The 25592-nt window shown below is 46.5% G+C and overlaps 1 protein-coding gene across 1 annotated transcript in view; it reads left to right on the plus strand.

Annotated features, from left to right (window-relative positions):
- Positions 1 to 455: 455 nt before the first annotated feature.
- Positions 456 to 25592, plus strand: part of St6galnac5 (ST6 N-acetylgalactosaminide alpha-2,6-sialyltransferase 5) — a 168438-nt gene continuing 143301 nt past the window's right edge. Inside the window, exons 1-2 of the mRNA XM_021158846.3 lie at positions 456 to 679; positions 1382 to 1651. Of these exons, the coding sequence (XP_021014505.1) occupies positions 665 to 679; positions 1382 to 1651 (285 nt within the window). The 5' untranslated portion in view covers positions 456 to 664. The remainder of the gene's footprint in view (positions 680 to 1381; positions 1652 to 25592) is intronic.

The raw sequence follows: 25592 nt of genomic DNA on the forward strand, positions 1-25592 counted from the left end.
AGGAAGCAGGAGACTAATGATTTGTCAAAGCAAAATTAGGGAGGGAAAGGACATTTGAAAACAACTAGGAATTATTACAGCGACGTAATTTTAAGGAAAACAATCCCATGATCCCATTTGCCAGGCTGTAAACACAAATGCAAATTTAAATAGATCTATTGACATTTGGGAGGTTAACTTGTTTCTTTATTAAAAACACAAACCTGAAAATTTAGTAAATTTTCAAATGGCTACCATGTTCAGGATCAAACTGGGTTCTGCGTCCTTTTCACTTGACAGCCCCATTAAAAGATAATAAATCTTCAAACTAAGGAATGGGTGCACCTTTATGGTAACAGTCTTGCCCCAGAAATTCCACTTCACTGAAAAGATGGTTTGGGGGTTGGGAGGGGGACTGCAGAGGACTCTAGGACCCAGCAGGCGGCGGCAGGCGGCAGTGTGTGGATCGCTAAGACTCGGAGGGTCCGGCTCAGTTTTAATTCTCCTCTAATCTCTGCAACAGCAGCGCTTCCCGGTCCCGCTGCTCCTGCTCCCGCTCAGCTGCCATCACTGCCAGGTGAGCATCTGAGCAGCCTCTGCCCCATCACCCACCATGGACAACCTCCAAGAAAAAGTGGCTCCGGACGCGCTTGCCTGAGAATTCCGCACAAAAGAGGAGCCCAAAATGAAGACCCTGATGGTGAGTCTGTTGTTCCAACTCTGCCAAGCAGAGGCAAAGACCCCTGGGATTCTGGGTCTCCTGGACCGTTGGGGAAGCCTCTCCGGGTACCTATCCCTGTGCCAAGAGGTCACCTGTCATTGGTGACAACTTTCTACCTGGCTTGGAATCTGGGATGGGCACTAGGGATGCCTGGGCTCCTGGATCTTTAGCGAGTGATCCAAGGGGCGACTGGAGAGCAAAGGAGCAGGCTGACCTCTCCAGGGATGGAGGGTGTCCCACTGTGACCGCTGGGCACAAACTCAGAGGGGCGGGGAGGAAGCACCATCATTGACTTTCTTGGTTTTCTTGTCGGATTTCAAACTTAGCGGGGATCTCTGCAGGAAGCCTCAGGGGGGCCAGAAGAGAGGGTGTTTGGAGGGCTGGAATCCGAGCAGCTTAGGTGGAGACTAGATCCTCCTTCCCAAAGTACCCTGGGCGGACGCGCTCACCCTTGCACTGGTCACCGCGCGCCACCTGCCCTCCACTGTGAGACGCGGGCTGTGAGCAGCGATGCAGGAGCATCCCTGACGGGTGCGCAAGACCGTGTCACCTCTGCTCTCTGGCTGCTGGGAAGGCTGGGGCGGATGCTCCGGACTTGTGCTTGGTGCCAATAAGGAGACAAGCTTCCCTGGTACACCCTCAGCCACTGTCTTCTGCTCTCTCTCGCCCGCCCGCCTGCAGCGCCATGGTCTGGCAGTGTGTTTAGTGCTTACTACCATGTGCACCAGCTTGTTGCTCGTGTACAGCAGCCTAGGCAGCCAGAAGGAGCGCCCCCCGCAGCCGCAGCAGCAGCAGCAGCAGCAGCAGCAGCAGCAGCAGCAGCAGCAGCAGCAGCAGCAGGCAACCGCGACTGGCAGCACGCAGCTTGTGGAGAGCAGTCCCCAGCCACGTAGAACCGCCCCCGCAGGACCCCGGCAGCTCGAAGGATACCTCGGTGTAGCAGACCACAAGGTGACAGCTTGTGCGCCGTTCTTCCCACCGCCATTCAGCCTGGGCACTCTGTACCCCTGACCCTTCCTCCTTCCTGGGGCAGTGAGCCGCCGGAGCAGCTGTTAGTTTTGGGGAGCAGGAAGGTGGTACACCAGTTAGGGCAGGAAGGGCTGCATGCAAGTTGTGACTTTCTATTCCAAGAAGGATGCAAAGTTTATCAGGGAATAGGAATGATGTGAGTGGCTCCCGAACCCCATCGGTCCTGGTCTAGAATCCCGACACCCAGTAATAGCAGCTGCAGATGGATGTTCAGTTTCTGGAGCCTAGAATTTTCCAGCCAAGCCCTGTGGGGTTGGGGGGTGGGGGTGCAGAGTAGGAGGAAGCCAAATGTTGCAGGGACTAGCCCCAAGGTTCCTCCTGCACCACCAGAGGGGAGAAGAGAGAGCTTCTACCAGGGCTCAGTTCCACAGGTTCTCCTCTGATCTCTGCTGGGGACTGCTCTGGGCTGAAAGGCCCCAGTCCCTGGGGAGCCCAGCTCTGGCAGGCATGGAGGGCTGGAAACACACTCAGCTCCCATTGGCTTAAAAGCCTGTTTTCCTTTGCCTCCCAGGAAGCAACTGCGTGGCTTGGCTAATAATTAATAAGCTGGGTTGTTTTTTTTTTTTTCATTTAAATTGAACCTCCTTTCCTTAGACTAATAAATAAATCTCTGGTTTCAGCGTAGGAAGCCTCTGGGAAAAACCTAATCAGGTTTCCTGATTCCAAAGATGTTTTAATACAATTTAAATGCATCTCTGATTATTTGAAATTGCCAGTGTGTTTTTATTAAAACACACTTTCCCTCCCTGTCTAGAAGATGGCTTGAAATCTCTCAGCTCTTTTACTTTGTATCTTACTGCATTTTATGAATGTGAACCAACAGTAGTATATGCAGATGTTCCTCCCGTGTGAGATGATAGCTCTTGTCACACATGAGTAAGTCAGACTTTAAGTGACAATCAAAATATTGCAACTCACCTGTGCTGTATAGAATGCTAAAGATGGGAGACGCCAAAGGGATTGCATGCAGGGCTCAGCTTTCCCATCCTTGGATGCTGGAAGAAAACAGGGCATGTCCTGAGACATGTAACAAGGTTCACTGATTGACAGACGTGTGCAGTCGGCACTAGTACATACATTGCTGCGGGGCTCACCAAGGAGGGGGCTCACATTCTCCGGAAGAAGCAAGGGATATTTCTTTGAAAATGTGGAAGTTGTACTAGAGAGACTTCAGAGAGGTGGACAGGAGGAGGCTGTCTGAGGAGGAAGCCCTCTGGAGTGGGCTGTAAATGCCAGCGCCCAGGCCTAACAGTCACAGCTTCTGTTTGCTCTCTTGGTTGTTGATTGATTACATACTTGGAATCTGCATGTGCAAGCTGCTGATAAGGGCTGTGGTTGTAAGGAAGTTTACGCCTGGCGTCTGGCTGGGGATGGGGATGGCGGTGTGTGTGGGTCACTGGTGTGAGATGAACAGAGTGCAGCCCTGGATTTTCACACTCGTTGCTTAGTAGGGACCCGCCTCAAATTCTGGAAGTATTTGTGAATAAAAAAGTGTCAAAAGGTCAATGCCTTGCAAGTTCTGGTGGATATGAGAAGATATCCCAAATACTTTGTTCCTTCCATAGCCTAGTGGTCAATTGTTCCCAAATAGAAGGACTGAGTTTAAGGGTGGTCTTTTATAAATGCGTATATAAACAGGTGTGCTGGTTACAAGTTCAGTGTATGAGAGAGTTGTGTGATCAGGACGAGCAGCAGCCTTTCCATGTGTAACGGTGCCTGTAGATGGAAGTACTCTGCAGTGGAAAGGGAAGCTGCAAGCGCCATGGCGTGGGAGTCTTCTTGACCTTTAATTATCGATATCAATGCAGTTCATCCCTAGGAAACATCTCCCAGGGGGTGCTCACGTCTGCTATCCCAACATAACTGGAGTGTGAGGCAGGGGAATGGCAAGTCTGAAGTCAGTCTGAGTTACATAGGGGTATCTTCTGTCAAAGTTCAAAAGAAGCAGGAGAGGGTAGAAGGGGAAAAGAGACAGAAGGAAGACAAAGAGGAGGGGGAGGAAATGAAGAATGAGGAAGGGAGGGGAGGGATGAAAGAAAGAAAGCAGAGGGCAGAAAAGAAAAGGGAGCGAAGAAAGATGGAAGGGGAGAACAGAGATGAAGGAAATAAGGAAAGGAAGAAGGAAATAAAGAGGGAAGGATGAAGGAAAGGAGGAGGGGTGGAGGAAGGAAAGAAGGAGAGAGGTGGTGGAGAAGAAGGGAGGGGAGAAGGTGGAAGAAAGGAAAGAAAGAGGGAAGAAATGAAAGAAGGACGAAAGGAAGGATATATGAAGGGAGGAAAGAAAGAAAGGGCAGAAGAAAGACAGAAAAAGCAAGGAATGAAGAGAGAGGGGGAGTGAGGAAAGAAGGGAGAGAGGAGGAAGGAAGAGGGAAGGAAATCCACCTGGCAAGTTCAACTCCAAGGCTGGAAACTGAGACCAAGCAAAGCAACAAGTGCAACCCCCAGGCACTATGGGACATGTCCCTTTGTCCCAAGGAGCTAATGCAGACCTGCCTGCTCAAAGGGGCTTCAACAAGCCTCCTTAAGGCAGCTCCTGCTGCTCTGGCCTACCAAGTGGGCAGGGCTCCCATTCTACATGGCCACCTGAGGTGCACGTTCTGTACAAACACCTAGGAGCTCTTCTTGGATTTAGTTTTGCTCCAGATCTACCACAGTCTCCATCAGGCAAGGCTGTGAGAAGGCTGTGACTGGAGTAATTTGTTAGGATGCTGCTAAAGAAAACCTTTTCTTTGGCTAACACAGAACGGAGTCAGGAAGGAGAGCTCTCCTGTTCTGCCACAGGACACTCAGGACTGACTTTTTTCTCTTCAATCTCACATCAGGCCTCAGGAAAATCACAGATACACTGAGCGCGATGACCACAAGACCATAGGCTCCTACACATTGAACCAGAATCCCAACAGATGTCAGATTTGCTGTTGATTCCCGGAGACTGGGGAGAGTTACAGACACTCCTGACACAGATACTGTAGCTCCAGCGACAGATACTATGTAGGAAACAGTTCACAGCTCCACAGCTCCAGGTCCCCAAGACTGATAAAGATGTAGCGTTTATGTTTAGCTACACGGTGGAATTAGCATCATAATTCCCAGGTTAAATTCAACAGGTGGCCCTAATCCCCCTGCACCTGAATTTTGCAGAGTCCAGGCTGTCTGCACTGATAGTCTTATCACCCAGGGCTGTGAACTAAATTACTGCTGAGATTAAATCACCGCGTGTTTTTGTTAAATGATAGGCGGAGTCAAGCTGGTGCGTGTTAAGCTTACCACATTCCTTTGCCTGGTCATGGGCCCTGCTCATCATTCATAGACGAGATGATAAGAAAGAGAATCCTGCATTAGTACACAAAGACCACTCAGTCATGCTCGTGGTCATGGAGAGGCCGATTTTCTGTTGAGTAGACTTGCTCTTTCCCAATCTCTTTCCCATCCAACTCATGTCCACCTTGCTGGGTGTTCATGACAGCAGCCCCTGCATCTGTTTCCAGAGATTACTCTCAGGTTGTCAGTTTTGGAAGCTGTCGATGGCTAACCAGACTGGCCAGGTACAAGAGAAGAAACCAATTTTTCATATCCTTGGGAAACTCCCTTATTTATTATTCTACCATAATATAACCAAACGAAATACAGAGACACACCGACGTATAGAGAAACATCCACACATGTTTGCCTCTATCTCTCTATGTCCGTATCTCTGTCTGTCTGTCTCTCTGTCTGTCTGTCTCTTCCCGCCCTCTCTCTCTCTCTCTCTCTCTCTCTCTCTCTCTCTCTCTCTCTCTCTCCACATTCAATCAAGCAGCTGTCAGAGGAAAGACCCGAGTCTTCCAGCACCGAGAAAGGAGACAGAGAACTCAATTCCGTTTCTAGTCCAGATCTTCCTAGGTAGATAAAGTCATTTTCCATCTGGTAGAGCTTGTGAATTACAACTGAGCTGATTCCCATTTCCAGGGCACAGGCCCTTATCACAAAAGGCCCACCTGTCACCAGCCTGCCCTTTCCTGCCGAGGGAGGCTAAGGAAAGGCCAATGAGTGACAGCTGGAGCTGAGAAGGTGCAGTTCTCTTTCCTTCACAAGCAGCCTCCAGGGATGGTGCGGCACATGCCGACCTCAGGTTTGTGCCTCGTTCTTTCCTTCCTTGGGCACTTGGTTATGTGATACTTTCTGGCGATCGTGCTGTTACTATTAATAGGTAGATGTCCCTTGGAAAGATGGGCAAGTCAGCTCAGCAGCTGATAAATGATCAGACTAAAATATGTCACATAACTGATTTCAGAGTCGTGGGCCAAGAATCCCTGTTTAGTTTAGAAAGTCTGTAAATGCCTGGCGACAAGTTGACACCATGTATTGAGCTCTACTTGATGGCATTTGGGTAAGCCAATCAGTGATAAATCGCTTCCGTGTCCAGGAAGCTCAGCGTTACCTTTCGGTGTTCACATATTGGCACGTGAAATCTGCCAACGCTGATGAGATGACAAAGCCAAAGGAGCCGTGGGGTCAACCAGCTTCCGAGAGTGCAGAGTTTCAACAATGTGCGCTGGTGGGATGACTCCGCAGGTCACATGACCTAAGTTCCACCCTCAGGTCCCATGAGGTAAAAGGAGAGAAATGACACCCACAAGCTGTCCTCTACCCTCCCACATGCACACCCACATCCCACAAATGTGCACACACACACACACACACATACATACACACACAAATAAATGCAAATTTTAAAAATATTGAATAGTTTCAACAAGGTGGCTACTTTTAACTACAGAAATGTTCCTATGACAATAATTATGACAATGATTAAAATACTGACACCCCTCCCACTGTTGTGACAGGTAGGACTTTTGTAACCCTCTGACTTAATGTCCTTGCTGAGTGACTTTAGCCTGCTCCCTCTGAAGTTTCTTACTTCAGGGCCTTCCTACTCTCCTCTCTGTGGAAAACTCTTCCCCAAGGTTTTCTTGTCACAGAACCCTGGGGTTACATGTCATCTTTTAATGAGACACATGCTGTCCCCTCCCCAGTGGCCACTATCAGTCACATTAGCTTAGTTTTTTCTTTCCTTGTATCCCATAATATCTGAAATAAATTTAAATTTGTCTATTGCTCTTGAACTAGAATCCAGTGTTGTGGCAATAAAGTCTTGGCATGTCTTAACCAATGAATGCGGTTTCAGGAGCTGGACGCAGTAGAGCCTGGCACTGGTTAGCGAATTGAAAGAAATTAGGATGTGGGGGCAGAGCTGAGCCCAGCTTACCTCAGTTCTTTTCCCGCAGGAAACATCCCTGTGGTCACAAGGCCCTTGCAGGTCTTGTTTTCCTAATTTGTTATGCAAGAAAAAAAAAGTAACAACTGCTAGTATATTTGTGGAGAAGAAAAAAAAGTAAGATTCAAAACACAAGAACCGTTGGGAAGGAGATGTGGGAATCCACTTAGCAAGCTTCCTTGTGATTTGTGTGCATATTAAAGTTTGGGGACTGCTGTTTGAAGCATCACAGAGACTTGTCCTGTAGCCAGTTCACTCTGAAGGTTTGGAACTGCAGCCATTAGCAAATGCTCACTGAAGGCCTAACAGTGTCAGAACTGGCTTTCTGAAGAGCACGGTCCCTCCCCTCAAAGGGCCTTTGATCTCCTTGGAGAGGAAAGACAATGGAGAAAGATTACTTAAGTAACAAAGCCAGGGCAGAGTGAGTCAGCTGGGGAGCGCTGACTCCAAGAAGGCCTCCTGTGCGCTTGCTCAGTCGAGAAACTAAACACGCCTTTACAGCGAAAGCATCGGTAGCCAAGCATCGGTAGCCTCCATATTACGTTCTGTTCTTAATTGGGGTGGGTGCATGCTCTGATACCTAGTCAGCAAACGACGTGGGCATCAAAAAAAAAACTGCAAAGAGGATTGATTTCTACATACATGTTAAGTTTCTTTATGATTGTCCTGCGGTGAGACACAGTCTCCGGAGTGACTTCGCTACCTCTGTACCAGGCATGCCCTTAGCGTCATATTGAAGCTAAACCCTACACTTTGGTGAGTGTAGATGTGATTGCGCTGGTCAGCAGGCAACACTCTCAATCAGGTTTGTCATGAAAATGCGACACCTGTTAGATAGGTTCGTGTCTATAATAACCCTTGGGCCAGGCAGCTCTGATGTGATTCCTGTCCTGCGAAGATAGCCATGCAAGGAGAGGAAAGGGGAGACGGGTGTTGGTCAACAAGTTGCATGCCATGCACTCTTCCAGCAAATGTGGATATTTGTAAGCTTAGAGAGACAATAAATGATTATCTCTTAAGTAACAGTGAACTTATAGTTAGGTGATTGCTAGGATGTGGCAGTGAGGACATTTATACACCGTGCTCGGATTCTCTGTGACATACTGCTTCTGTCCTAAGTGTTTAGGACGGCATAGGGCAAACGGATACTTTTACTGTGTCTTCCAATCACTATAATTTCCCAGATAAAAACTACAGGATGCATGTTCCTAGCTTAGACAGCCCAACCACAGGCAGGTCTTCCCGGCCATGTAGCCCAGGTTAGATCTGGGCTCCATGTTTTGTCTTTTTATAGCTGGAGACTCACAGAAATAGTTACTCTGGCTTGCTGTTGTCCCTTGTCTAAAATCATCTGCCTCCCAGCTAGGCACCTGGCTTTCAGAGACTGTGATGTTTTCTTTGTGTCTGTCCTTATATTTCTCCATTTTAACATAATGCTGGCTCATTAATAAATATTTGTCAAATAGATACTGTCTATATAAATAGTTTTAATTTCTTCTAACATAAGCCTCTGTCAAGAGTGCCTGACCATTTAGGGTTACTGAAGAGGACTAGTTTCATGTCATAAATATTAGTTTCTTTCTGCCCCAGTTGGTAGTTCTGTGGTTAATTCTCTTCTACCATCTTATACTAATCAGGTCTCTTAAGACATATGCAGAATTTTTGAGTTACGCAAGCAACTTTAAAATAATTATCAAAAGGCATTCCTGAGTAGTGGTGTGATTTGCCCAAGGTCACAGCTAGTGGTAGCTGGGGATAAAATGTGAACCTGATGTGAGCTTCATTATCATGAGGGGATTCAGGGCCAATATCTTCTAAGCAGTGACTCGTCATTATTTGGACAGAATTTATTAAAATGAAGAGCCTAGGCCTACCCAGTTATTGGAAAGCAATAAATATTTAAAGATCTCATTATTCTGAAATGAATATGAGAATATGCCTCCAGATAGTTGAAAAGAGTCTTCTACCAATGACTGGGCTTGCCACAGCTACTCTAAAGGAGGCACGGAACACATGGCACTGATGTAATTGGAACAATTTGCAGCTCAGTAAAGTTGGCTGTTAAAAGTCACTGAAGCAAACTGGGGAGGGGCTCATGGGTAAAACTGTCCGCTTACAGCACAGCCTGAAGGCCTAAAAACTGATCCCCAAAACCACATACAACCCTGTCTCATGCATCTCTAATCCCAACAGTCTAAAGGAAACAAGGGGAGAAGACAGGAGAATTACTCAGAAAGTCCTGGGACCAGCCAGCCTGGCATACGCATACAGAGACAAAAACAACGGAGAGATCCTGCCTCCAAAACAAGGTAGAAAGGTAGAGGGAGACCAATTCCTAAAAGCTGATCTCTGACTTCCTATGTGCGCTGTGTGGAACTCATGCTCACACTCAGACACACATCACAGTCACACACACACACACAAGCTCACACTCATACACACATCACTGTCACAAACATACATGCTCACACTCATAGACACATCACACACTATGCATCACACACATACATATATCACATACATATACATCATACATTCATACACACATGTGTTCATACACACATCACACACACACACACACCACAATCATACACACATTACACACACACCATACATATATCACACACACATATGCTCACACTCATACACATATCACATATATACCACACACATGCTCATACACACACCACACACATCACACTCACACAATCATAACATACTCATACACACATCATACACAAACATGCACCTACACAGGCGTGCGTGTACCCAGGTGTGCATGCACACACACACACACACACGCACGCACACACAGATCCGTGATTAATAAGACATTACTTCCATCTGAAACTTCACAAGCCAGGCCTCCATCACCTGCCTTTCTCTGAACACTTTTATCAGTTCTGCTCCAACAGAGCAGTAGCCCTTTAACCTCTGAACGCTCACTCTCTTTTCTAGCTCAATATTATAAGCATTTCACAATCATCCCCAGAGCATCATGGTCATGTCCGCCACACTCACTGATAAAAATTCCTGTCCTAGTTGGCTTCCTGTTGCTGTGATAAAACACGGAAAGGGTTAATTTGGCTTCCATGGCCCTGATCCCTGGCAGTCACTCAGGGAAGTCTGGCAGTCACAGAAGGAAAAGCTGCTGACTGGCCTAGTCTGCACAGCTCACTCCAATTGCTGTCTTATACACCCCAGGGTACCTGCCCCAGAGTGGCACTGCCTACAGTGATCTGGGCCCACCCACATCACTCATTAATGAAGAAAATGCCCCCCCCCACACACACATCTGATGCAGGCATTTCCCAGTTGAGGTCCCCCCTCTTCATCTTTTGTGTATAGTTGACAAAAAACTAGCCAGCACACAAAGTAATCAGGCCAAAGGGAGTATAGTGGTTAATGACATGCAGAAATGCTACAGCCTGGCCACTCATTCAGTGAAATTACCTTTTCCCCAGTAGGGAAGAGGGTGTCATCTAGAGACCCAGCCAACCAAGAGTTTGAAGGACTGTGGTTTTGCAAATCCCATAGCCTATCCTGACCTCTGAGATGGAACGCCTATTCTGAATTACTCCAGGCAGACAAGAAACCTGTTAAAAACTACGAGGGAGAAAGTTAACCTTGACAGTTCTTGCAGCTCAGAATGGAAAGGAAACTTCGTTATTATTATTTTCTGTCTTTGTGACGATGGAGCTATCTACGGTGTCTGAAAAGCACACAGATGCTGAGAGTTCTCAGTCTGAAGTGCAGAGTTAAACAATTATTCCTTATAAGAAGCATATTCTGAAAATTAATTGCACATATGGGACATCTCAAATGACTGACCTGTGTTATTGCATTTTTACTTACAGATTGGCTTATGTTCCCTGCAAGCTTCCATTCCAGCGCCTGCCCATTTCTTAGAACATCTAGCTCACACCCCTTAGGAAGACCAACAGGGGCTGCATGACCTACTTCTCCAGCCCCAACCCCTGCAGCTCCCCTGAGCTCAGGCTCCACACACTCCGGGAGCACAGCTTGCTCACCTACACACATCTGCTGTTCCTTCTGCAGAAACTACCCTTCCATGGGCAGGAGATGACTCACAAGTGAAAAAAGGGCACTTCTCTTGCAGAGGACTCAAGCTTGGGCCTCCACATCCACACAGGTGACTCACAGCAGCCTGTGAACTCCAGCTCCAGAGTCTATGACACTGTCTTCCCATCTCTGTGGGCAACTGCACTCAGGTGCACATGAGCACATACTGACGCCAGGCACATGCACATAGTTAAAATGTTCTTTCAGTTTACTAGAGATTTAATTGTTCATTAAGACCCAGACCAAGGCTTTCTCTCTAAAGTTCCCCCAGAAACCTGCATGCAAAGGAGGGAGACATTCCTTTAGACCACCCATATCAGTCACCTCATCTCATACACGATGAACACCTACTATGTAGTCGGTACTAGAGAGGAAGGGGAATGAGACAAACACCCAGGCCCTGCCCAGTGCAGAAGTAAGTGTAATCAATGACACCTGACCCTGAGAATTCTGCTGTTTGGCACACAGCGTGTACTTATGCAAATAAGACAGTATCCTGGTCACATGACCCTATGGGCCAGCCCTGTGTATGGACTTCATTGCTGATGGAGATGCTACTCTACTGTGCTTGGCTGTATTAGCAATGTAACCTAGCAAGTGCCAAGCTATTCTTTGTAGCTGTGTACATCTTTTGTCACATAGTATTTCCATTGGTATTTCTTCACCTGTCTCCCAGTCTTGTCTGCCCGCCTTCTTAAACATAATTTAGTCGTATTGTGTTTTGTAAGTATCAGATCTCAGTAAATCCTTGCTGAGTCTAGCTGTGATCATGCCGCATTTGATTATGTTATATTTGAATAAACCTGGCTAATAGACTCATTAATCATAAGAATGGACAAAAATGATAAATAGGGGAAGAAAGACTTTACATACCCAGCCTTAATTTCTGAATCTTTTGAAAACACAGAGCTTCCAAATGGTAGACCAGATGTTGAAGCAAGAGGATGTGTTTAGGCTCTTTTGTAGTGAGCTACGTAACTTCTAGGCTTAAGTTAGCCTGCAGAGATGTTAAAAAACATGCACTCATTCCTTAGTCTGCTATATGCATGTGCCTAGCTTGTACCTAACATTGTGTGTTGGGATCAGGAGGCAGCAGACAAGAGATAAAGCATGACCCCCAACTCTGAGACTCACATCCACAGGGAAAGGCAGAGAAACATATATCCAGTAACAGTGGAGGTTTGGCTAGGACAATGAACATGCTGCAGAGCTTGGATTTATCCCGAAAGCACTGTGAGGTAGAGAAGCAACTACCTCAGATGTGTGCTTCAGCTAGGTCGTTCTGGCATTGGTATAGTGATTAGAGTAGCTCTTGGTTACAGGGAAGAGAGCCTGCTGCTCACAGCAGCACACTAGTGCTATAGGCAGCGTCGGTGAGGTTGGCAGCCAGGGGATCAAGACAACTCGGGTTTCTGCCTGCGTGAAGATTCTGAGCTTGCCACCTAGAATGCTCAGACAGTCGGAATACAGCTTCTTCAACTGTAGAAGGTTCGTGGTTCAAGACTGCCTCTCAATGGCTGCCGGAAGAGTCTCAGATGGTCCCAGATGGCAGCTCAACTTTGTCTAATTTTGAACCTTTCTGTATATCTTAATGCCTCATGCCGACTTGAGCAAAACAGGAAACCGTGATGTTATGGTTAGGGCTGAAGCGGGCTGTCTGCAGAGACAGCATAATGCATGCTGGTGACAATGAGAATTAAGCTCCCCGCCTGCAGCAGAATCAGTGGGACCTGGAGTGAAGGGACTCTGGGGACTTTATAGTGTTTCGCTTCTCCGTGGGGCGGCAGACTTACCAGGCACAGGCTTTTCATAGAGTAAGGTAAAGGGTGGTTTTCCTGCCTCTCATTTCCCATTTAGCTATAGAGAGAACAATTACCATTCTTTGAAATCACCTTTGTTAACGACATCTGAGGAAAGGGAAGGTTCTATTCTAGTTTCATCAGAGAGAAATTGGCCATAAAGTAACAAAAAACTTGTCAAGAGGAAGCCTTGGTTTTAATTCATCCAATGGCATTTATTTGATTGGAAACACAAACACATACTGTACATCTAAATGAACGGCAGGTTTATGGGACCCATATTTGGAGTTATTCAGCAATTTGCACCTGCCAGGCGGCTTCGGGGACATATGCAAGGTGTCTCAAGTTACCTGCAACTCTCACTCCACACCAAAAGTCATAAAACCCATTTTCTTCAGTTTTATTCAACTTGTACAAGTTTTGAACAAGGAATGCACAAAAAGTCGTAATGTTCTGTGTGTGTTCTATGGTGCAGGAAGGCAGATGAGGATTGTGGGAACTCGTGGGAACTCCCATCCTATCTGCTTCAGCAACAGCGGCACTGAGAGAAGCTCCACCCTGGTACTACCTACACTTGCCACAAATCGACCCCGAGGAATCATGCTCCTGCCCCAGACATGGGTGGGGTTTGATGTAGGCTCACCATGTGATGGATTCTTAAGTCCAAAGTTTGGACATCGATGTCAGAGAAGGACAACGTAGGCAAGCACGGTACCTTGTCCCAGTGAGTCTACAGCAATGGCAGGTGATGGTGCCTCGTTTGTGCTTTTATAAGAGAGTCCTGGATCCTGGGAATACTTATAAAGACCAGACATTCCTCACAGTTGTGCAGGGAGGAATCTAAGATGGTCATTGAGTGTCTGGTAAAAGCTACATCCCTATAGGGGGTGAACGAGAGGTGGGTCCTCCCAAGGCTGAACAGAGAAGGTGTGGTACAACTCTACTGTATAGACCTGTGGGGCACTTCTGGCTCTGCTATCAGCATCCAGTACCTTAAGGAGCACAGTGGTCGCTTTTGTCATCACAGTGATCAAATAATCTGACATAACACTCTGAAAAGGAAGAGTTTACTCTGCCTCGTGGTTTGGGGGGACATGGATCATCATGGCAGGGAAAATGGCAGCAAGTAGCTCCTCTGGAGATGGAGGGAGCCTGGTCTGCTATCCCTGGCCTCTCCCACACCTCAGCAGAATTAGGAAGCAGAAAGCTGACAGAAAATGGGGCAGGGTTGTAGACCTCAAGCCTGGTGACCAACATCCAAAGGCAAAGTAAGCCTGCGGGGAACGTTTGATATTCAAACCATAGCAGGCAGAGCTCATATGGCCTATCCCCTCTGAAAGTCCCTAACTCTTAACCGATGACACTGGCAAGGTTACTATAATTAGGTACAGGGACCCAAAATAAAGACCAGAGTGAAGAACAGTGCCAGCTCCTTCCCTGCAAGCAGAGGGCTCTGCAGTCCTTAGGAAATCTTCATGGGGCTCTAGAAAGCTCAGTCTAGCTGTCTTGGGTAGACTCTGAATGATCTGTGAGCGATCACAGGAGCTTCCCGTTATTACATATTACATTATTACATCATTGCATATAATCCAATAGCCTGTTTGAGAATAGAATATCAATAGGCTCAAGAATCCGAGAGTAACCAGGCCCCAGAGTGACTGTGGTCTACAATGAGTCCCAAACCCCTGGGGGATGACAACCTCAGCATTGACTTATCTGCTAGTCAAAGGCCATTTGTAACTATGGAGACGGGCTCTGTGTGCTACCCAGACACTTACCTGCGCTGTTGTACATGACCTACTTTCCTCATCTTTTCTTTTGCTTTTAGAGACAAAGTCTCATTAGTTAGCCTAGGCTAGCCCTGAACTTGCAACCCCTGACTCTACTCTTAGAGTGCAGAGATGGGAAATGTGTGTCACTTTTTCCAGTGTAAAGGACATTTTAGTTATTTACTTCCTTGGTACGGATGTTTTGCCTGCGTATATGTCTGTGCACCATATGTATGCCTGGTCCTATGGAAGGCAGAAGATGGTGTTGGGCTGGAGTTAGGACTGGAGTTACAGACAGTTGGGAACTACCATGTGGGTGCTAGAAACCAAACCTGGGTGGGTCCTTTCGAAGAGAAGCCAGTGCCATTAACAGCTAAGCCATCTCTATGGGCCCTAAAGAGCTTTTCTTAGTGAATCCACAGAACAGTGAAACCTCTGGAAGGTCTCAAGGGTGGAGAGCAGCCAGGCGTTCCTCTATGTATTTCCTAGGTTTCTATGCCAACCTACGGACACCCAAGCTCAACAACAGTTCACCCAGACCTTGCTTATAGACCACAGTACAGAACACAGAGTCCCTTCTGTTGGAAGCCATACACCAGGAAAAAGAGCCAGGTTGCTTGCTTTGGAAAAAAAAAAAAAATCAGTCTTTTCCCTATAGTAAATGTGGGTGTGCGTGGCAACGTGACAGAGGTAAAGAAAAACTAAGCCTTACTCATGAATTTCTCACTAAAACATAATTACCCTTGGTATTTTAGTACGCTTCCTTATGGAAGTCTTCATACCTATCACAATGTGCGTAGATGGTGCACACTGATTCTTCGATGGATGGGATGACTTAATTCATTCAACAGCGTAAAACTAAAATACATTCCAGGTAGGCTGGGCTGCTAGGAAACCGAGCATTGACATTTCTGTTGAAGTCCCCTTGGCTGCCCTGGAAGGAATGCGTGTCCTTGACCACGCCTCTCTCTCATTGGCTGCCCTTGACCACGCCTCTCTCCCATTGGCTGCCCTTGACCACACCTCTCTCCCATTGACTGCCCTTGACCACGCCTCTCTCTCATTGGCTGCTCTTGACCATGCCTCCCTCCCAGTGGCTGCCCTTGACCACACCTCTCTCCCAGTCGCTGCCCATGACCTTGCCTCTCTCCTAGTGGCTGACTGCCCTCAGGCACTTTTCAGATGAGGCCGGTTCCTCCCTGCCTCCCTCTCACCCACCCATTTTGCCAACTGAAGAAATATTTAAATTTCATAAATCATCCTCCGTAATCCTTTCATCCCTCTTGACATTTTTCTTTAAATCTCACTAAGTGATGGGTATTTGGGGAACAGCCAGGGGTAGCCCCTCGTGTGGCACTTCCAGAACACTGATGGAGAGGAGGGGCCCAGTGGGGGTGGGATTGGATAGATGAGGGGCTCTTCACATGCACAGCCTCCTATTTGCCTCTGTGGGCCAGGCTTCAGCTTTACCCATTCCGTAAAGACTGTAGCTCAAAACAGCCATCCACAGGAAGGGCAGACCTGCTTACTGGATATTACTTTGTTTCCTAGAAAGAAATTTCACAGCTCAACAATTTGTAACTCTCTTAATTAGTGACTCTTAATTAGTGACTTTTCTGGGTTGCTTATAGTCTGTGTAATTATATCTTTATGGGACAGTCTCAAAATGCATTGTTCTTCCCGTCCATGGGCAGAATAGGTCTGCCCTTAGAGGTCTGGCACCCCGCTCCCACACCGGATGAATGGCAGAGGACCAGCTAGCACAGCCTCGGGAACCGCACTTGCACTTGCTGGTGGATGCTGCCTCTTCATTGCAGCCAGGCTTTTGTTTTCCAGGCCCTTTTTGTCCACTAGATTAAAGAGTTAAGTAATTCTCACCATTTTTTTACCGTGTTGAGCAGTGAATGCAGCTACTTATTTCCAAGGACTTTGTCCCTCCCTCCCTTAGTCCCTGGAAACTCAGTTCTACTTCTATCTCCATGGATAGGCCTAGTCTCCAGGTCCCAAGGAGGTTCTGCCTTCCCATGGCCAGGGGCAGAAGAGCAAAAGAGAGCAGGCCTCCTCCATGAAGCCTTTGAGAGACACCTCGCCCCCACAGGGTAAAGTCAGGAAGGTGCTTTCATGGTTCCTCCACGCGGTAGCCTGTATCCTACCTTTGTGCTGTCTTAAGGCCAATAGCCTACCGTATGGCTGGACCACATGACGTTTATCCAGCCCTCTTTTGATGGACATGGTTTGACAATGATGTTGCCTTGGAAACCAGTGTTCCCACCCACATTTTCCCTCTCCTTTTTTCTTCCCTCTCTCTAACTGCCGCAGAAGTACCTCATTCTTTGCTCCTCATAACTGACATGTACCATCAGAAGAGAAATCTCAAAACTCCAAGAGAAACTAATTATTGTTCTATTTTCTTTGTCTAAAGATCATATTAACATTTTGAAAGTGTAGAAAAGAAAAAATAGAAAGAAAATGTCCCCAAATCTCACCACTTGGAGATAAATAATGCCGTCATCTTGATCTATTTTTGCATTGGGTTCATTTCTAAGAACCGATACAAGCAGATGCAATTTTTTTCTTCTTATCTGGTTTTGAGATAGGCTTTCCTGTGTAGCCCACTCTGGCCTCGGACTCAGAGTTCTCACGAATCATGGCACTGGGGTGGGAAGGAGCCTCAAAACATCCCTCCCATGGTGAGGCAGTGCTGGGAACACAGTGATAACGAGGCAGTGCTGGGACTGCAGTGATAATGAGGTAGTGCTGGGATCACAGTGATAACGAGGCAGTGCTGGGAACTCAGTGATAACGAGGCAGTGCTGGGACTGCAGTGATAACGAGGCAGTGCTGAGATCGCAGTGATAACCAGGCAGTGCTGAGATCACAGTGATAACAAGGCAGTGCTGAGATCACAGTGATAACGAGGCAGTGCTGGGATCACAGTGATAACGAGGCAGTGCTGAGATCACAGTGATAACGAGGCAGTGCTGAGATCACAGTGATAACGAGGCAGTGCTGAGATCACAGTGATAACGAGGCAGTGCTGGGACTGCAGTGATAACGAGGCAGTGCTGGGATCACAGTGATAACGAGGCAGTGCTGGGATCACAGTGATAAGGAGGTAGTGCTGAGATCACAGTGATAACGAGGCAGTGCTGGGATCACAGTGATAACGAGGCAGTGCTGAGATCACAGTGATAAGGAGGCAGTGCTGGGATCACAGTGATAACGAGGCAGTGCTGGGATCACAGTGATAAGGAGGTAGTGCTGAGATCACAGTGATAAGGAGGCAGTGCTGAGATCACAGTGATAAGGAGGCAGTGCTGAGATCACAGTGATAACGAGGCAGTGCTGGGATCACAGTGATAACGAGGCAGTGCTGGGATCACAGTGATAATGAGGCAGTGCTGGGATCACAGTGATAACGAGGCAGTGCTGGGATCACAGTGATAACATGCTACATCTGAGTTCCTAAGGGGGATGTGATGATTCTGTGTCCTGTTTTGCAGGTATAAAATTAGCCATTGGGGTTTCCTTTAGTTAGTGGTTGGTGTTTTCCTCCTTAGGAAACTAGGTACTAGTACTAGTGCCCCAACCCAAAGCCCATGGATGTTGAGCAAATATCTACCCCCAAACTCACAAGCATCATATTATACATCTTATCTTAATGAAGCCTTAATCACTAATCAAAATTCTAAGAGCAGGAGAGTTATTCTGGTCAAAGCCAGAAGTGGATAGGTCAGATGAAAACTTTAAAAATTGAAAATCTGTCCTAAACAAAGATACAAATCCTAGGGAATAAAAGCAATTAGAAAGTTCATGGACTTCCATGTCTACTTCTGTGTGGGCTTTTCAAATAATAGGGGCTGGCCTGGACACACGTGGGAAGAAATAGATTAAAGACTGCAGCATAGCAAAAGCCCAGCAGCTGAGGGCTGAAGACATCGTTGCGTGGTAGGTACTTGTGTGCTTGTTTTGAGACAAGGTCTTATGTAGCCCAAGCTGTCCTAGAACTCACTATGTAGCTAAGGGTGGCCTCCAACTCCTGGTCCTCCTGCTTGCTCTCTCCCAGTGCTGAGGTATGGGTGTATGTCCACCATGCCTGCAGAAATTGTACAACTTTTACCAACATGTCTCCCTCTGCCCTTCCCCCTAATTACCTCAGTCTTTGGTGAATGCTACCCCTAGACCGCCCCCCCCACACACACACAAACACACTGTTCAACCTTTTCAGATTCCAGATTGTGAGCCTCACATCGTGTGGTAACTCAGGAGCTAAATTGTGGAGGGGGAAAAAGACACAACCCTTCAAGGCATAGCTACAATGTTGTGCTTCCTCCAACCAGGCTCTGCCCCACTTTCCCACCATTTCATTACGCTCCAGTTATGAACGCACCAACCGGACAATCCATGAGTGAGATCAGAGCCAACATTATCCGACTGCTGTCCTGAAAGTCCCCTGAACATAGCTGTACTCAGGGCCAGACTTCTGTTGTTTGCTTGCTTGTTTTGTTTCTTTCTTTAAAAAAACAAAAATCTTTTCATTGATTCTTTGCGAGTTTCCCATCATGCACCCCAGTCCCCCTTATCTCCCCTTGTATCTGCTCTCTGCCCTTGCAAATCCTCCAAACTAAAGAACACATGTACAAAACAAAACAGAGGATAGAAAACATCTCGTCCTGGAAGCTGTAGTGTGTCACGGTGTGCACCACAGTGTGCCCCTGTCCACACATCTTCACTTGCAGATGTTCACCCCCATGAGCCATTGGTCTGATGAGAGCTCTCTGGCTTCTGTGACACCACCAGTATTGGCCTCTTCCAGTTATCCTGTTGTCGAGCTATGCCACTGAGAGCCTGCTGTTCCGCATCAGTTTTGAGAGTTTTGAGAGGACACTTTAGATCCAAACCATGACACACATATCAATTAATAAATGCCTGTCCTCCTTCCGGGTAATTCAGACCTTAGAAGTTTAACTCTGGTCAATTTGAATATCAATCTGGCAGGAATTTAGTGCAATAACTGCTGAGTCATCTCTGCATTCCTTGTATATTTATTGTTGAGATCCTCTGAGGCAGGGTCTCTCCCTGAACCTGGGACTCTTGTTTTCTCATCTCAGCTGAAAGCCAGCATGTTCCCAGTATCCTCCTGAAGCCAGGATTACAAGCACCTGCCAGACATCACAGCTGTGTGCGTGCTGGGATCCACACTGCAGACATCACAGTCCTGGGCATGCCGGGATCCACACTCAGGCCTCATGGTTACACTGCAAGCACACTTGACTGCTGAGCCATCTCTCTGGCCCCAGGATTATTTATTTATTGATGAGTTAAAAATCTTTACATATTGTGGATACAAGTTCCATAGAAGGTTATATGAATTGCTAATTATTTTCTCTCATATGTAGACTGTACTTTTATTTCTTGGCATCTTTTGGATCACAAAGTTTTTAGGTTTAATAATAATTGATCTATGTTTTCATTTCTCACTGATAATTTTAGTGTTAGATTTAATAACTATCACCTAGTCCAGTGTTGTGCCAAATGACTACTACATTTTCTTCTGGGAGTTTTACAGTCTTAGCGTCTTAGAGTTAGGCCCAGGATCCATTTTGAGTTAGCTGCATATATGATGTGCATGGAGTTTCCTTTGTGCAACTCTCCAGTTGTCCAGCATTGTTTGTGAAAGGCTGACCCCTCCTTATTTCATCGTTTTGGCACTCTCATCTGAAGTGACTTACAGATAGAACATAGAAAGAAGTAGGTGGGTCAGTAGATAGAAATGGGGTGACAGAGAAAAATACTTATCCCATCAGCAGCCCCACCCGGGGTCAGAAATCCGTGTGTGCTTGAGGCTCGCCTGCACTCTGGTTATCCCCAGCAATGGGAAAGAACAGCAAGCTGAAAATTTCCAAAGTTCTCATGGAGATGCTTTCTCACTGACAGTGTCTTGTTTATTTACACAGACTAAGAATGGTTTGTACACTGTTGAGTAAGGAGTACAAATGTTGCAAAGTTCCTCACCTCTCTCTGAGATCACATCTCCAGGAACCTTGATTTCACAACCAGGTGTCTGACAGTTTCACAAACAACAGCTCCCGTGAGAGTGTTACTATGGTCAAAAACAGACTCTTGTCTCCACGCCGCCGCGGTACTGCATGGCTCAGGGCCGCTTTGGTGTTTGGTGTGGCTCTTCAAAGATAGCGTTTGCTGTTAGGAGCAACACCTTCCGGTAGGTGCGCTGTAGAAAGAGCCATATTTGGGACTGTTTCCCACCTTAGTCACAAAAATGGTCTGTTTACTCAGAAAGTAGATTTATTCACTATTTCTTGTACTCAGTGAGGATAAATCTGGTATGGGAGGCTCATCTTTGTATGCATTTGTGAATAGGAACGGAATAAAAGTGTTCCTCACACTTCTGATGATTATGGGATGATAGACAGACAGACAGACAATGGGAGTATACATGTCTGTGTGTGTGCGTATGTGAATGTGCATATGTGTGACTGTATTTTGCGCACATATGTGAGTGTGTGTATGGAGGCCAGAGGCCAACCTTGAGTGTTATTCCTCAGGTGATATCCACCCAATTATCTTTAAGATTATTTTGTATTGCTTTTTATGTATAGGTATGGGTATGTACAAGTCAGAGCAGATGTGCATGGAGATATGCATCATCAGATCTCCTGAGCTGGAGTTAGATACTCAGGAGTTACCTGATGTGGGCACCAGGAACCAAACCCAGTCCTCTGGAAAAGGAGCAAGTCAGGGGTAACCCTGACTTATCTCTCCAGCCCATGTTCCCTTTGAGACATGATCTCCCATTGGCCTGCAGCTCATGGAGTCGGTGAAGCCATCTGGCTTGGTGAAGCTGTCTGGCTTGGTGAAGCTGTCTGGCTTGGTGAAGCTGTCTGGCTTGGTGAAGCTGTCTGACTTGGTGAGGCTGTCTGGCTTGGTGAGGCTGTCTGGCTTGGTGAGGCTGTCTGGCTTGGTGAGGCTGTTGTCTGGCTACCAAGCCTCTTCAGCACTGGCAATCCCAGCATGCACCACTGAGCCCAAGGCTTGTCCATCAGATATGAGGACTGAACTCAAGTCCTCATGACTGTGCAGAGAGGACATAATGGACCAGTCCTGCACTAAAATCCACCCGGATTGATGTGATTCCTCTGTGAAGCCTGCGAGCATGAGGCAGAGCACAGAAGCCATGTCTGAGGAGCACACGCCGCCTGTGCTTCTTAAGAAGGAAGGCCACTTGCAACTCACACAGAATAAATGCAGGAGAGAGCTCTTTAGGCAGCAAAGGAAGCGACATAAAGTAAACATGGTGGGCATGCACACACAATCAAATCACTCTCGTTATTTTTTTTTAACCTCAATCTGTGCAGTTTTGCAAAGAAAGGAGAGGGGATTTAATGTGCAATTTGGTAGTAAATGCCGCTAGCTGCTTCACGGGCAGTTCCCCCGGAATGAATTAACGCGTGTCCCTTGTTCACCATAACCTGTTTGTTCTCTACAGCAAACATCCTGTGCCGGGGCATTCAGATTTATCACCATAGCCCGAAGCGTGCGAGGTTCCTAGACGGAAGGGTTTGCATTCTAAATATCATTTATGCATTCTCTCTTTAATTTATACCTGGGCTTTTGGCAGGCACAGGAAATCTCACAATGGAAAAGAAAATGTAGTCTACCCTAGGGATTGTGTAGCTTTAGAGGCCCAGTGTTCAGAAGACAGCTTTGCCTGCAGGAAGAGTTTAGTAAAAGTGTGTTAACAGGAAGGGAAGGAAGGGAAAGGAAGGAAGGAGGAACAGATGGTCTCAGGCTCCAGTGTCACATCAGAGGAGGATGGACATAGTGTACTGAGACACAGAAGAGGCACAGAAGGCTAGAAGAGATGAACAGGAAAGGCTAGGGCTGGAGGATGGCTCAGTGGGTAAAGTTTTCTTACTGTGCAAGCCTGGGTACATAAGCTCACATTCTCAGCACCCACGTAAGAAAGAAAAATTCCACGCCTACAGGTCCACCTCTGAAACCAGCTCCGGGTGAGCACAAGTCCACCTCTGGAAGGAGCTGTCCAGCAAAGCCTCCTGCCAGCCTTCCAAAGCAGCAAACTGTAGGTTCAGTGAGAGAACCTGCCTCAAAAAATCATATGAGAAGGTCCATGTGCAGTGTTGACCTCTGGCCTTCATATATGCATGAACCAAATGCAGGTGTATGCACACGCTTGCTCGTGTGCGTGTGTGTGTGTGTGTGTGTGTGTGTGTGTGCGCGCGCGCGCGTGCGCACGTCTGTGTACGTACACCACATAGGTCACAACATGGTGGAAATGTTTATTTCTCAATCAGCCCAGATTTTAAAAATATTGTCATGAAAGAAATCATTTCTCAAGTTTGCCATGAAAAGGACCCAATTATTCATTTATTTCTCAAACTTTCGTAGTTTCCATGATTCCTTGTCAAAGCATTTGAACACATTCAAATTGAACGAAGTGAAAGTAGGAAAGTGGCCACTCAGATTTCAAAAGTGAACAAACTTACTGGAAAATTATCATTTCGGTTGCTCTTTTCACACTTTGAGAATTAACTTTTTCCTCAAAAAAAAATTACCTGTTTCTAATCAGTGATTTTAAAAAAAAGTTTCTAATTCAATGATTAAAAAAAAAGTCACATCAGCATAATTGTCAGCAAATTTTCGTGGTGCCGTACATAATCTGTAGGCTTATTTAATATGTGACTCAGATAAGAAATTGTAAAGTGTCCTGTGGTGCTGTCTACGCAGAGAGCCAGCCTTCCAGGAAATAAAATGAGATTTCTAGTAAATGGTTATTAGCCTCCTCCGAGGCCAGTCTAGTTCTATGTTTCCCCCTCAGTTGTCTCAGTGAGAAAAAGTTGGATTTTAGAATTCAGAGTTTGAGGAGATGGGTAGTTGGAACGGGTCTGCATGGGATATTAATCTCAATGTCTGTTTCTGATGAAAACCTTACTGGTGAAGCACTTATCTCCCATCAACAGGGCCACACACTGTCCCAGGCTCCTAAACTGTGAGTCTATATGACACTTTTTGCTCCCTCCACACTCAGCATGATAAAAGCTGTCTGTTGCATGTCATCACACCCTGGTCAGCATCTTGGGACTTTGCCAAATAGGGCTGAAAGGCACCTTCCTGCCATCTGCCTATGCCTTCTCCCAACATCTACCACCAGAGGGCAGCACTGAGACCATCTTTGCCCAGAGTACCATGTGATGTCAAGTGTTGGGTAAAGTTCCCCTTTGGAGTGGAAGAATTCGAGTCTGGCTACGACGATGCGTCTTTCATAGTCACTATGTATCGTTTTATCACTTTCATTACGAGTCGTTAACTGTGTCCTGGAAAGTGAAGACAAACCACGGCACTCACAGAAGCCGCTGATAACATAAACCAAGACAGGAGGGCGTGGGACCGCACGGCCTGGGGATGAGCTGGCTCTGTGTGAGGTTTCTGCTCTTTTAGTAAGCATGGTTCTTGATCCTCCGCTTACTTAAGCAACTGAAATCCTATTTAGAGTCTTTTTAGATGTTGGAACTGTCTATGGATGTGAGTTTTGCTTTCTTGCCTTAGTTTGGGTAAGATTAATTTGAGTGTGTTGGTGGAGAGGGGGCTTCCAAATGGAGCCTGTTTCTAAACAGCAGCTGTTGCACGTGTTGCTTTGTTTTGTAGAGAGTGGTACAGCCATCTGAGGTTGTAGACCAATCTCTGTCCTGGTGGCTACAAATGTTCTCAGTGTCAGGGGCCACCATCATCTTGTCCCCAGGAAGCTAACACCAAATCACATGCTAAAATAACCAGGATCCCTCTTTATTGTAGTTATATTTCTTAAAATTGGAAGGGAAGGACACATACCCTTCATCCACAGCCTCTGGGGACACATTAAATTCTACTGAGCCAGAACATGAGCCCAGCAAGGTTGCTGGAAAGAAGATCAATGCACAGGATCCAGCTGTATTTCTCCACACTTCCAGCAAGCAACAGAAAATGAAACGGAGGGAGTGATTCCACCTATAACACACTGGGAAAGAAAGAAAGAGAGAGAGAGAGAGAGAGAGAGAGAGGGAGAGAGAGAGGGAGAGAGAGAGAGAAGCAATCATTTAGGAAGGAGTGAAATCAAAGAATGAAGCTTACATAATGAAAGACTACAAATCATTGCAGAAGGAACAGAAGACCTGTCAGAGCAGCCGTGAAAGGTTTCATAGAGTTAGGAAGGCAGCACTCCCCAAAGCCGCGGACAGATGCAGTCTGGCACTTGCTAGGATGGCCTCCGCTTCTCTATACAAACTGACAGGTTGATACCAAAGCTCACATGGGAGGGTAAGAGATTAGGCCTCGTTAAGACAGCGTTGCAAAGAGTGAGCTTGGAGGCTTTCACATGTCAGAACCTCCCAGTTTCAAAACTAGTGTCCGTTGTCAGGATTTCAGTAACCAAGAGATGTTACTCCAACAAGGAAAGACACGTGTCATGGAGATAGCATTGAGTCTGCTGTATAAATAGTCACGTGACTTTCCCAAGGGCATCAAGGGTATCCGCTGAAGAATGAGTCACCCTGTCCTCACTGAGTAGTCAGTGTAACAGAACCTATCTGGACCCTCTGTCAACTCAAAACAGAGCAATGTCATCAGTGTAAAACACATGGACATATTAATATATAAACCAGTTTCTTTTAGACAGCTATCTATGTGAACTTGGCAATGCAATCTTATCTATGAGCACAAACCAAAAGATGAGGAACAAAGGGGCAAAATGAAGGAATTTTTGTCCAAATTAACAACATCTATGCTTCAAACGACACCATCAAAGAAGTGAAGAGAAAGCGCAGGAAATAGGAGAACATTTGCAAGTCGTTCATCTTGTGTGGCACTTGCATCTAGATGATGTAACAAGTGCTCAGAGATGATACGACTTGAGAATGGGCAAAGGGGGAGACCTACATCTC

Source organism: Mus caroli, unplaced genomic scaffold (assembly GCF_978045245.1).
Source record: "Mus caroli unplaced genomic scaffold, Mus_caroli_1 scaffold_3, whole genome shotgun sequence".
NCBI classification, from domain to species: Eukaryota; Metazoa; Chordata; class Mammalia; order Rodentia; family Muridae; genus Mus; species Mus caroli.